At 29.8% G+C, this 13,669-nt stretch overlaps 1 protein-coding gene, 1 long non-coding RNA gene and 1 pseudogene across 3 annotated transcripts; all 3 read right to left on the reverse strand.

The window, feature by feature from the left end:
• Positions 1-5,865: 5,865 nt before the first annotated feature.
• Positions 5,866-9,231, reverse strand: LOC146721324 (uncharacterized; annotated as a pseudogene). The gene is made up of 5 exons (XR_014925725.1): positions 7,946-9,231; positions 7,086-7,099; positions 6,915-7,035; positions 6,348-6,523; positions 5,866-6,242 (listed from the first exon to the last, which is right to left on the reverse strand). The product of XR_014925725.1 is annotated as an uncharacterized LOC146721324 (transcript).
• Positions 9,232-9,993: 762 nt separating this feature from the next.
• Positions 9,994-12,672, reverse strand: LOC114937939 (uncharacterized). The gene is made up of 6 exons (XM_085487151.1): positions 12,666-12,672; positions 12,432-12,626; positions 11,995-12,261; positions 11,558-11,824; positions 11,121-11,387; positions 9,994-10,859 (listed from the first exon to the last, which is right to left on the reverse strand). The coding sequence occupies exons 1-6, from the start codon at positions 12,670-12,672 to the stop codon at positions 9,994-9,996; spliced, it is 1,869 nt and encodes a 622-aa protein (XP_085343277.1).
• Positions 12,576-13,472, reverse strand: LOC146721325 (uncharacterized). Its single transcript, XR_014925724.1, has 3 exons — positions 13,099-13,472; positions 12,856-12,933; positions 12,576-12,696 (listed from the first exon to the last, which is right to left on the reverse strand). It is a non-coding gene; the product is annotated as an uncharacterized LOC146721325 (long non-coding RNA).
• Between the last annotated feature and the right edge of the window lie 197 nt (positions 13,473-13,669).

The raw sequence follows: 13,669 nt of genomic DNA on the forward strand, positions 1-13,669 counted from the left end.
TATGATTGTAATATTTACCCACAATAATATTTTTCTTCAAACAAACTTCTTATTGCAAGAATAAATTCAATCTGATCGAAATAAAAGCCAAGCGAAGATTAAACGTACGATCCGAACACCCTTATTGCTCGGATGCTAACGCTGCAATGATACGATTGCCGCTCACGCCGAGTCGGCGTCGCCGACCCATCACGCGCATAAGAAACAGCGTTCACGTATTCACGTTTTCAACTGTTTATGTTTCGGATTCGCCAGTGTACGATTGTTTCACATACATATACATGATGGACACTATACATGCTGGTGTATATATCTCGATAACTTTTTAATGATTATCAAAATGATATTTTATTTAGAAGAAAACAAAATATGATAATATAAAATATAATATATTATAAAATATAATAAATGCTAATAAATATTATATATTTCTTTTATTTTATAATATTATTTATTATATTATAACATATAATAAATGATATTATAAAATTGCTTATTGTTAATTTATATTATTTATAATTTAATTATTTACTTTATTGTAAAATATAGTAAAAATAATTTTATTGTGACATTAGTTATACTAGTTAGTTTTTCCATTTCTTAAAAGCAATTGACAAAAAATATTGACCGATTTAAATCAAATAAATAGTCGAAATTAAAAAGAAAGAAAGTACGAATTTCATGCTTATTAAATAAGATTTTTGTTTCTTATATTTATAAAAAAGATACATTATTAACATTTAAGCTCATCATAATTTAAAAATTTCATAAAGATAGAACGGATTAAACTAAATAAAAAAGTCCCTCTTTTTATACTTTTGCAATAAATAAGGAGAAATTAATTTAAGAAGTCGGTCTATCCGCGCGAATAAAAGCGTACAGCGAAAAGAAACCGTTTACTAACTTGATACAAAGTGCACAGTGAAGCAATGGAAAAAGCACTCAGCTCGATATTCAATATGTTAATGTTTTCTCCGATTATAATAGAAAATTGATAATTGTAGAAATTAATTTAATTTCATAAATCTTATTATTATATATTATACAAGGTGTTCCAGATCAATCGTTTTATTTGTCATAGAAATAGAACGGGTTAAACTAGGTCAAAAATAGAACGATTGACGGTCAATTATCAATTTTCTATTATAATCGGAGAAAACATTAACATATTGAATATCGAGCTGAGTGCTTTTTCCATTGCTTCACTGTGCGCTTTGTATCAAGGTAGTAAACGGTTTCTTTTCGCTGTACGCTTTTATTCGCGCGGATAGACCGACTTCTTAAATTAATTTCTCCTTACTTATTGCAAAAGTACAAAACGGAGGACATTTTTAGTCCTACAAATGTTCATATATAAAAGATATATACTCTTTTACATGTAATATTTTAATATATAAATGTTCCTAAATAAAATAAATAATATATATCTAACTTGTTTCTAAAGTTATATAAATCGAATTAGTTTTCTATAAATGTCCGAAAATTCTCATTGTTCCCAAAGTATACGTAGAAACAAGTATAAATCTAGTTAAAAATAATTTCCAAATTATATTTTAGTTATTATATTTTCTGGCTTCAAATTATACTTTATAAATGTTTCTTACGTCTTTAAAGTTATAAAGAATTTTATCTCAATTGTCATTAGAGAGAGAGAGAGAGAGAGAGAGAGAGAGAGAGAGAGAGAGAGAGAGAGAGAGAGAGAGAGAGAGAGAGGGAGGGAGGGAGGGAGGGAGGGAGGGAGGGAGGGAGGGAGGGAGGGAGGGAGGGAGGGAGGGAGGGAGGGAGGGAGGGAGGGAGGGAGGGAGGGAGGGAGGGAGGGAGGGAGGGAGGGAGGGAGGGAGGGAGGGAGGGAGGGAGAGAGAGAGAGAGGGAGAGGGAGAGGGAGAGGGAGAGAGAGAGAGAGATGGGGATGAGATATGTAGGGCATGTACATGAGACTGATAGAGAAAACAGAACGGAGCGCTGAAAAGAAAAAGAATAATTCCGTGTATTGCTCGAGGCTCGAGTATTCGGCGTTGTTTCATGTGCTTAATTTCTTAATCGACCATATACAATATACAAATTTATTGTTAGATATACGAAATTTTAAGACCTTAATAAAAAGGACAGAAATTGCAGGAAGGCAACACGAAATTCGTGCGTCAACGAGTAATTTCGGATGAGAAACGTAAATATACAGGGTATCCCATAATTCGCGAACTATCTTTCGTGAACGGGTACAGCATGTTAAACTGAATAGAAAAGTCCTGTATCATTTCGCTAAACTTGCAATAATTATTGAGTTATTAATCAAAATATCTAGCGAATGAGTGGGTAGAAAGCGGTAGGCCAGAATCGGTGGGCATGTACGATGACTTATTTATTTACGTCTTTTAGTAACAAAAGCATTATCTGATCGAGAGGCAGAGTCATGCAGCGAGCGGCGAGCAATGCCGCCGCGCCGAAAAGTAAGATGATACTTTTGTTATTAAGCGACGTAAACAAATAAGCCCTACATGCTCACCGATTTCGGTCTATCGCTTTCCACTCGCTTATTCGCTTAAATATTTTAATTAATAACTTAATTAATAATTATTACAAATTTATTTGTTTGTCACGGTAACGATATAAGACGTCGTTACATTTTTATAGTAACGGTAACGAATTAGTGGTTAGTTACTTTTTAATTCCTTATTATCTTACTATATATGCTATATACATTTGCCAAAGACTAATTCAGAGTTTTTAATTGTAACATATATTATTATATTTAATATAGATTATTAAGTAAGAGAATTTTAAAATCCAATAGCTTACTTTTTAGCATTACAAAAAATGAAAACGTAACAAAAAGTAACGAAAAAATAACGAATCGTTACTTTCTAAGTAATAATAACGGTAACGCGTTACTTTTTAAAATTAATAACGAATAACGGTAATAAGTTACTTTTTACAATAAGTAATTGTAACAGTAATGTGTTACTTTTTCAGAGTGACGGTCCCAACCCTGAGTTAAATGTAAATATTGTGAATTGTGTATTCTGATTATATAAACTATGTAAAATTTGAAAGTATTATTTCGGGACACCTTATTTTAATTGCCAAATAATATATTAAAAGTATAATTTGAAGGCTTCTTATATCCTAGAAAAATACATTTTATTAAGGTTTGAAATTTTCAAAAACTACGTATATGTATTCAAACTATAAATTTTACATCATATTTGATCTCTCTAAAGTATAGTTTCTAATTATATTTTACAAGTCTTCAAAGTATACGGAACGGACCAGATAAATTATAATAAAAGATGACCTCGAAGTAAGTTCACAATATATAAACTACATAAATGAATCAAGAGACACGGTAGTGTCTCACGACCAGTTAAGGGCGTAGCCGACGAGACACCGTGTATCTTAACGCGAGTCGGGCAGTTGTATTATTTCGGGACACCGCTAAATAATATATTTAAAGTATAATTCGAAGACATGTCCTCGGAAATATACATTTCATTTGAGTTCTCAGAGTAAATAAATTATATAAAAGATGACCTCGAAGTAAACTCACAATATATAAACTATTGTACATAAATGAATGTATTATTTCGAGACACCGCTGAATAATATATTTAAAGTATAATTCGAGGACATGTTCTCGAAATATACATTTCATTTATGAGTCCTCAGAGTAAACGTTGAGTATAAAAAATGCTTTAACACCCAAAATATTGTTTTATTTTAAAAAATGACAATTATCTAAACTTTGGGAGTTTATCTAATATGGTTTGCAATTGAAAAAATAGGGTGTCCCAAAATATACGCTGGACATATGAGGACATGTCCTCGAAATATACGCTGAACATATGAGAGCATGTCCTCGTAATATACATTTCATTTATGAGCCCTCAGAGTAAACGTTAACTATAAAAAATGCTTTAACACCCAAAATATTGTTTTATTTTCAAAAATGACAATTATCCTGAGTTTGGGAATTTATCTAATATAGTTTGCAATTAAAAAAAGAGTGTCCCAAAATATACGCTGGACATATGGGAGATTGTCCTCAAACCATACGTTTGATATGTGATTAGTTTGAGGCCTGTCCCCAAAGTATACAAATGTCCTCAAAGTATGCATACGCTTGAAATTCTGTCCCCGTTATATACGCACGACATATATATATATATATATATATATATATATATATATATGTCTAGGGGCAATTTTGACGACATTTTTTTTATTCAATATGAAAATATGCGCAAATGTCCAGAGAGTAACATGCAACAAACCGTTTCAAAAAATTCCATCTAGTTTTTTAATAATGTGTGGAAAAGTACAAAATGGTAGTTTTGACTACTTCTTTTATGGTTAAGCAGGTTGAAAGACAGTGTATATAAAATATATAGTTTTTAATGCACAGAGGCAGTTTTTACGACCAGATCTACATATTGTAACGATATAAAGGTTGTTTTGACGACTGGTCGGCAAAAATGCCTTAATACAGTTATAAACTGTATATTAATTGACCCGGTGTAAAGATTGTTTTGGCGACATATGTATATTTTATATATTTGTCCTCAAAACAACCTTTACACCAGATCGATTAATATATAATTTATAGCTACATTAAGGTAATTTTGACGACATATGTATATTTCATATATTTTGTATATATTTGTCGTTAAAACAACCTTTACACCGTGTTAATTGATATATATATATATGTAAATCGATTTTGACAATGATTTTTCGTGAACATTAACTATTTCGATGACTTCTAGCTGTTTTAATTACTTCGTCATAGTTTTTGCATTTTCGTATACTTTCACATCATTAAAATTAGATTTTAAGTATCTATTTACCGATATACACAGTTAAATCGTCTTAAGTTCATTATGAGGCATATAGACAATGACTATAAACGGCTTTATGTTTTCAATTTATTTGACTGAAACGTGTACGCGCTGGCATGAGTGCACACATGTCCATGCGCGTCTATCTACACGTAATGACGCGCCTTAATATGTACCGACACGCACGAATGTAAACGTTAATAAAATTTTATAATTATTATTAACGTTTAGTCTAAATAAATATATAATTTACATGTTTTTTGATTGAACATGTTATCTGTATTATATATTTGAAATACAATATCTTTATTTGAAAATTATCTTAATTGCTGATACGTTCCATTGCACTTTATCAAATTATAATAAAATCTTTTTGTAGGTCTCCATGAAATGTTTATTTGCATAAATCATATATATATATATATATATATATATCAAATATAAATGTGCTTTATTGTACTTAAGTGAATTTTGTTCGCCATACTTTAACAAAAGTTGTATGTATTCTATGTTTAATATTATATACGTTTAGAGGAATTACACATAATAAGATATATTTATGATATATAAGAAAACTTAAAAAAAATTATAACTCTTAAGTTTAACTTGGATATAAAATCTATCTTGGATACAAAATAATAAAACATCTCTAAGAAAATAACAATCTTTAAGAAAATAATAATTTCTTGACTATTAATATATATAAGTATTTTTAAATAATCTTGTCTATTATATTTTATAATTATAAGCACTTTAATAATCTTAAATCTATATAATAATTTTAAATCTATTATAATTCTTACAATAAAAGGAATGTTTAGAGACTGTTTTTGTACGGAATCTTAATAAAGATGTATCACATTGGTGCAATGTTAAAATATAATTCTTTCATTGTAATATCTGATATTTTGATATTGAAAGCAGTACTCGTATTCGTAGAGATAACGTTGCACAATTTTGAACCATTAATTTGGTTCAAACTTGTTTTCCTTTGGTTAGAGGAGAAACTTGTTTTCCTTTGGTTAGAGGAGAAACTTGTTTTCCTTTGGTTAGAGGAGAATCAGAAGAGTTATATAATTTTAAAACATGTACAAACCGTAATAGGACATCTTTTTTTATGAAAACAACAATAGCAGAATAGAATATACGACAAGAGCAATTTTAACGACACATTGTAATGATAATAGTTTTAAGTATTTTTTCTTATTTGGTTATGTAACCAACTTTTTATCTGAGCACTTGTACGGGCCTTTAATACAGGATATTTAATTTTTATTTCGTTAATTTCACGAAGAGATGGCAATTTTTTATTTTTTATGGCAGGTTGGAATGAAGATAAAACTATTGTGCGTTCATCATCCGTCCATCTGATCTTATGAGTACTATTTCTTGTAGAACCAACAACAGATGCTAAAATAATAATAAAATTACATTAATTTAGTACATTTATTATGAAATATGTTGTTTAATAAAGAACAACATATATTACTTAATCGAAAAATTATTTAAACTTACTCCTTCTTTTTTTCTGCCTCTGTGTATTATTATTTACGTTATTCTTTCCTCTAGTCACCTGTTCAGATTGCTTTGCTCTTTTTGATAAAATATTTAAATCTGATTCTGTATTACATTCATCATCTGATTCGGTCACATTTTTAATATTATTTTCCTCTTAGAAGCCAAACGGTTTCCTAAAATAATGACAAAATCAATATAATATATAATATGTTTATATAGAATTTAGTATAGTATATAATATGTAGTATCTAATGTTTATATAGAATATGTCTCTAAATGAATGCTGTTTGAGATAATTACTAAATGATAAGAGAAAGAATTAAAAAATGTTATTTAAAAAATGCAAATAATTTTGGAAAATTAAAAAGTATTTTTTTTGCATAATTGTTATGTATATATAGAAAAAAATAATACAAATTTTCTTTTTCTTATATCTAATATTTAATAATTATTTTAAACAGTATTTTTCTAAAGTTGTCTTATATATTTATTGTAAGAACTGTTAAAACAACGAGCACAGTACGTGTACTATTTGATATAGATATTATTCAAACTACCACGTACCTTTTGTTTTCTCGATATTATTATGTAGATGATTATTGATAATTTTTTCTTTGCTAGGCAATTTAGATGATCTCGTTTGTATTAATGATAAAGTATCAGACGTATTTAAACTTAAATCTGAGTTATCATTATTAATCGAATCATCCCCGTTTTCATTTTCATCATCAACATTATCACTTTCATCTGTTGTGTCTCCTCCTTGTGCGTATTTGAGTAAACGTGGCTGTGCGCGACGGAAAGATGGATAGGACGTGGTCGGAAGCGAGACTGAGAGATAGACACAACACTCGACACACGCGTAACGTTCACAAAAAAGAATATATTTATATAAACTTTTAACAAAAATTACAATTAATATTCCGCACTGAATTTGCCGAAAGATAGCCGAGTCGAATGTATTAGAAATGAATGCAATAAACGAGAGAAAAGCCGGGTCGAAAATAAATTACTGACTGTTCCGCGAGCAACGGTAATTAGACGAGAAAACCGAAAAAGACAAGCGATCTTTTTCGGAAAGTAAAAGCACACTCTATTCGCGACGAGCAATCGGAAAGAGACCCGCGGTCACGAGAGAGGAGGTTTCCGGATTTCGAGAACCTTCGCGAACATTTTCCTCTTGTTCGATCGAGATGTTAAGGGCGAAAGTACGTTTGCGATAATTATTTACCTTTTAGCAAGTCATATTTTGTTGTTATCGGGACTAAATTGTATCTCCTCTAGCGCGACCGCGGTGTTTACCATTATCGGTGATTTGACGTAAGCGCTTACTTTTTGCAGGCGCGGGGTATACGTATACCTGTGCGGCCGAGCGCTATTTGAATTAATATTAATATAAGGTGACGCATGAGGCATGTTGCATGTGAACGAAATGATTGCATGAGTTTTAACGCAATAATGTTTTAAGCTTTTTTTTTTTTTTGCGTTAGACGTTCGATTTTCGAACAGTGGCAGTTTAGATGATCTCGTTTGTATTAATGATAAAGTATCAGAAGTATTTAAACTTAAATTTGAGTTATCATTATTAATCGAATCATCCCTGTTTTCATTTTCATCATCAACATTATCACTTTCATCTGTTGTGTCTCCTCCTTGTGCGTATTTGAGTAAACGTGATATAGCCAAATCTTTTGTTACGATTGACTGTCTGTAGTGCGATTTATGTATTTTTTCGTGATGGCCCATGAAATCAGCTAGATTATTCACTTCATGTTCAGATATATCTAATGACATACATACTGTAGCAATATGTTTCCGCAATATTGTACCTCGTAACGAAGTTGGCATTTTTGCCCCAGAAATTACAGAATATTTTCGCATTAATACACATGCTCTCAAATATTTGAATCTTCTTTTGTCGAGTGAATATATACCAAAAATATAAGGATTATTTTCGGGTACGCCAGCATCTTTACGATAATTAATAATCATTTGCATACATTTTAATATTTCTTCATGGAGTAACACAGGAACCGTTCTCCCTAATTTGCCGCGTATTGTCATCCGTACATATTTAGATAAAGATTTATATAATTCAGGTGCTTCTTCTTTTGAAATTGCCGCACAATTTTCCAAATTTTCAATTAAAACACGCTCCAGTTCACCAGCACGTCTTCTATTAAATATCATAATCGATATTAATATTATTTCAGTTAACATACGCCATGCGTGAATTGAGAAACCATTTGTTTGTAAAGATTCTAGAGCTTTTATGCGTTCAGCTTTGAGATAAGCATTGAATATTTTTATATCATCTATAGATGGCAAGACAATATTCTTTTGCCTTTTTCGATGCCCTTGAGTTTCAAACACAATTTTATTTACAGCAACAGGATAATCCTCTTCAAATAATTTCAAAAAATTTTCTACCACAGTTTGTTTGCTACAATCTTGTTTCTTAATGCATATACTTCTTAAAAGTTTCCCAATTTGTTTTATAAGTGTTCCTAAAGATGTTGCAATAGATGGTATTTTATATGTCCAAGTCTTTTCATCGAATTGTGCAAGTTTATTTACAGCTTTAATGCATTGTTCATAATTTGTTGGATTATATTGAAGAGAAATGACTGATATATATTGAAGAGAAATCTACTATACTATTATCAAGATCTCTCAAAACAATAAGAAATCGTCCAAGTAATCTCAGTCGCGCTCTAATCATATCGTGCTGATGTTGGAGACGATACTTCTGACACATTTTATTGCCAAAAGCAATTAGCAGTTCATCATATCTAATAATTTGAGTTACGCTGTCTTCCCTCATTACTGGGAACACCAATCTTCTTAATGGTGTATTTGCACTGTAATGAATTCGACAAGCCACAGTACGTCCCAATATTTTAACATTTCTTTGAGGATATTCCCTTTTTGGCGCACATGATGCAAAATGATGTCTTATATTATTTTTAGAAAAAAACCCTTTGCATTTAGCACAAGGAATAAAATCGGCTGCTTGTCTATTCAATTCATTTCTTGGACGCCGGCATACAATTAAATCTCCTTTATTTAAGTTAGAATTAGTATTATATATGAAATTTCCTTTTCGTCTAAGTAGACCAATAATCTTCTTTCGTTCCGGATTACCTGAAATAGTAAGTACAAAATGTATAATAAATTATGATTAAATTAAAAGTAAATTATTAAAAATTTTACACATAATATACACACAATAAATTATTAATATTTGAAAAGTATCAGAAATTATTTGATCAAATATTATAGTTGGCAAAATTTTTTATATATTTTTTTAAATTTAAAGACTATTGTTTAAAATGAAGTTATACATATACTTTAGTAGTATATGTACAAGTTATATATGGAAATGTGTTAATAAGAAAGATGATGCATTCACAGTTTTCAAGTTATGAGCGATTAAACAAGAAAACGTTTTTGAATGTAATTAGCCGAATATAGATAACAAAATTCTATTTTTAAAATTTTGAGTGATTAACTTGAATAGATATTTACTTTAAAAAGCATAATTTTAAATATATAAAGTATTAAAATTTGAAAAGCTATGATAAATGATTTTCTTTGACATTTTCACATTAGGAACTTCGATTTCAATTAACTTTTAGATATTCTAAATAGTATTGGCAACTTTGTATATAACATACAACTTACCCTTAGGTAAAAGACGAAACTTTTTCACATCTTCTTCTTCTTTATGTACTGTTTCTAAATGTCTTGCAATTTGCGCTTGAAATTTTTCACAATATACACACATATTTTGTTTTAATTTAGGATTATTGGAAGTTTCCACATACATATTTCTATCATCACATACTTCAGATGAAAATGTTGATGTCAAATTTAATGTCCTGCTCACAGATTTATTTTTACTTGTATTAATCGTACGTTCATGTGTATTTTTAGTTTCATTTTCATCTTCATCTTCATCTGTGTCTTCAAGCTTAGAACAATCTGACAAATGAAAACTACTATCTAAATTATTTTTAGATGTAATGGATGTATCATCAGACTCAGAATTATTATTATGGATTTCACACTCTAAGTCTAACTGATTCTCTATGAGTGTAGATTCTGCAACTGGACAAGATGTTTCACTTGAAATATTATCGATAACGTAAGTCCCGTTTGCATTTGAAGAAACATCACTATTATCGATATTATACGTATTATTCATCTGTATACTATTTGTAATATTATCAACTTTCTCTGTGTGCACTGGAATCTTCTTTAGTAATATCTTAACATTTTGTATTTCTAGAATCTTCGGAGTTTTTTTAGGTTTTTTAGTTTTTCTAAATTTCTCAATAACATTCGCATTTTCACATATTTTAGAAGTAGAATAAAATTTATTACAACATTGAACGCTCTGTTTAACATCCGAAATCTTAGTTATTGTCGAAACATTTTCGATATCGTAATTCACATTTGCTGTATCAATACTGAACGTAGCATTAGAATTAATAGCTGGCAAAGAATCTGTAAACAAAATTTATGAAAATAAAGTAGAGAACTTTTATTGCAAGTAACTGATGTTGCAAAAGCTGTAATGTATTGTAACGCAAAATATGTAAATAAAACTGCATATAGAATGATCACTGTGGGCATATTCGATATACACAGTCAGTACTGAAAATCTATAGTTTATGTATATTATAGATTTTCAGTACTGGCAATAAATATTAGAACATGCTCCGCATAATGTTTTGTAATCTGATTAATTATACGTTATACACTTACCGCTTATCTCAATAGTGTTACTAACAATTAATGTATTAAAATTCTCATCGATACAAGGAGGATCTACAGTCAAATGCGCAGAATCTTCAATATTATCACTGTCATTTGTATTATCACAACTTATCAAATTAAAATCAGACTTTATATTGCACTGTTCAGTATCACAGTTACTGCTTGATGGAACGCAAGTGCCTTCTTCGATTTCAAATGTCACATATGATGCATCAACATTTAAAATAGCATTGGAATTGACAGTTGTTGGAGAATCTGTGAAATAAGATAAAAAATAGGGTAGAGACATTTTATTGCAAGCAACTGATGATGTTGCAAAAGCTGTTAATGTGTTGTCAGACAAAATACGTAGAAAGACTGTATCTAGAATGTCTGCTGTATAATGTATTAAAATTTGATTAATTATATGTATATCATAGACTCACCGCTTTTCTCAATATTGTTACTAACAACTAATGTATTAAGATTCTCATCGATACAAGGAGCATCTACAGTCAAATGCGCAGAATCTTTAATATTATCACTGTCATTTGTATTATCACAACTTATCAAATTAAAATCAGACTTTATATTGCACTGTTCAGTATCACAGTTACTGCTTGATGGAACGCAAGTGCCTTCTTCGATTTCAAATGTCACATATGATGCATCAACATTTAAAATAGCATTGGAATTGACAGTTGTTGGAGAATCTGTGAAATAAGATAAAAAATAGGGTAGAGACATTTTATTGCAAGCAACTGATGATGTTGCAAAAGCTGTTAATGTGTTGTCACGCAAAATACGTAGAAAGACTGTATCTAGAATGTCTGCTGTATAATGTATTAAAATTTGATTGATTATATGTATATCATAGACTCACCGCTTTTCTCAATATTGTTACTAACAACTAATGTATTAAGATTCTCATCGATACAAGGAGCATCTACAGTCAAATGCGCAGAATCTTTAATATTATCACTGTCATTTGTATTATCACAACTTATCAAATTAAAATCAGACTTTATATTGCACTGTTCAGTATCACAGTTACTGCTTGATGGAACGCAAGTGCCTTCTTCGATTTCAAATGTCACATATGATGCATCAACATTTAAAGTAGCATTGGAATTGACAGTTGTTGGAGAATCTGTGAAATAAGATAAAAAATAGGGTAGAGACATTTTATTGCAAGCAACTGATGATGTTGCAAAAGCTGTTAATGTGTTGTCACGCAAAATACGTAGAAAGACTGTATCTAGAATGTCTGCTGTATAATGTATTAAAATTTGATTGATTATATGTATATCATAGACTCACCGCTTTTCTCAATATTGTTACTAACAACTAATGTATTAAGATTCTCATCGATACAAGGAGCATCTGCAGTCAAATGCGCAGAATCTTTAATATTATCACTGTCATTTGTATTATCACAACTTATCAAATTAAAATTAGACTTTATATTGCATTGTTCAGTATCACAGTTACTGCTTGACGGAAGGCAAGTGCTTTCTTTGATTTCATGTCACATTTGATGTATCAACATTTAACGTAGCATTGGAATTGGCAGTTGGTTAAAAATCTTTAAAACAAATTTATGAAGATAAAGTAAATATAATTTTATAAGTAAACTTTATGTACTAATTATAAAACTTTAAACCATTTTTCATGAACATAATTGTATTATGTTAAAGATTTAACATAACAATTATACATTAATTGAACATATATATAATAATACCTGATAAAGTTGTTAACTTCACTTTTGGAATCTTCTTGTTTAGATTATCTGCAATCTTTTGCAAGCTGAATTTTTTTTCTAAAATAACAATCGAACTTTAAATACATAATTGCTCATAAAATTATAATACTTTGCACTTTTATTACAAAAAATGAATCATACAAATAAATCATATTAGAATTTGAATGTTCTAGATATTTTCTTTATTTTAAAGTATATGAATTTATATTTTATTGTACTTACTGTTGGTTGCAATAATGCATGATTTTTTAATCTTTTTTGTCTTTAGCTGTTTTATGTTGTAGACACTATAATATTTGTTGGTACATAATAGATAATACATTTTGATTTTTGCATCAATTAATTTTAATATTAGTATTTCGTTTGTCTAATTAAAACAACAGTAGCAAAACAACATTAGCAAATTAAACGACAAATTAACAATAGCAAAATAAACGACCATCAAAGTAAGACGTAATAATTCTAACGGTAATGGCTTTCGCGCTTTTTTTGGTATCGAGTTTCTATGGTAGCGAGTAATGGCTGCACAAAGGACGCGGAATGCTTGCTACGCGGCAAGAAGCGACGCGGTAGCCAATCAACGTACCACTTTTTAATAAAGGTGCCTTTTCACGAGCCGCTGAAACCGATTGTTTGAGCGACAAAAATGATCACGTGACAACTTTTGTCGCTAAACTAAACAGCGATAATTTTTGACATGAAAAGGATAGTAGCGCGACAGAATTGAAAGTTGAGAGACAAATTTTGCATCGTTTGTGTAATCAGTTAAAAACAAAATTTGCATTATTTGTGT

The sequence above is a fragment of the Nylanderia fulva genome, unplaced genomic scaffold, assembly GCF_048542155.1.
Source record: "Nylanderia fulva isolate GAGA-0341 unplaced genomic scaffold, ASM4854215v1 Scaffold50, whole genome shotgun sequence".
NCBI lineage: Eukaryota > Metazoa > Arthropoda > Insecta > Hymenoptera > Formicidae > Nylanderia > Nylanderia fulva.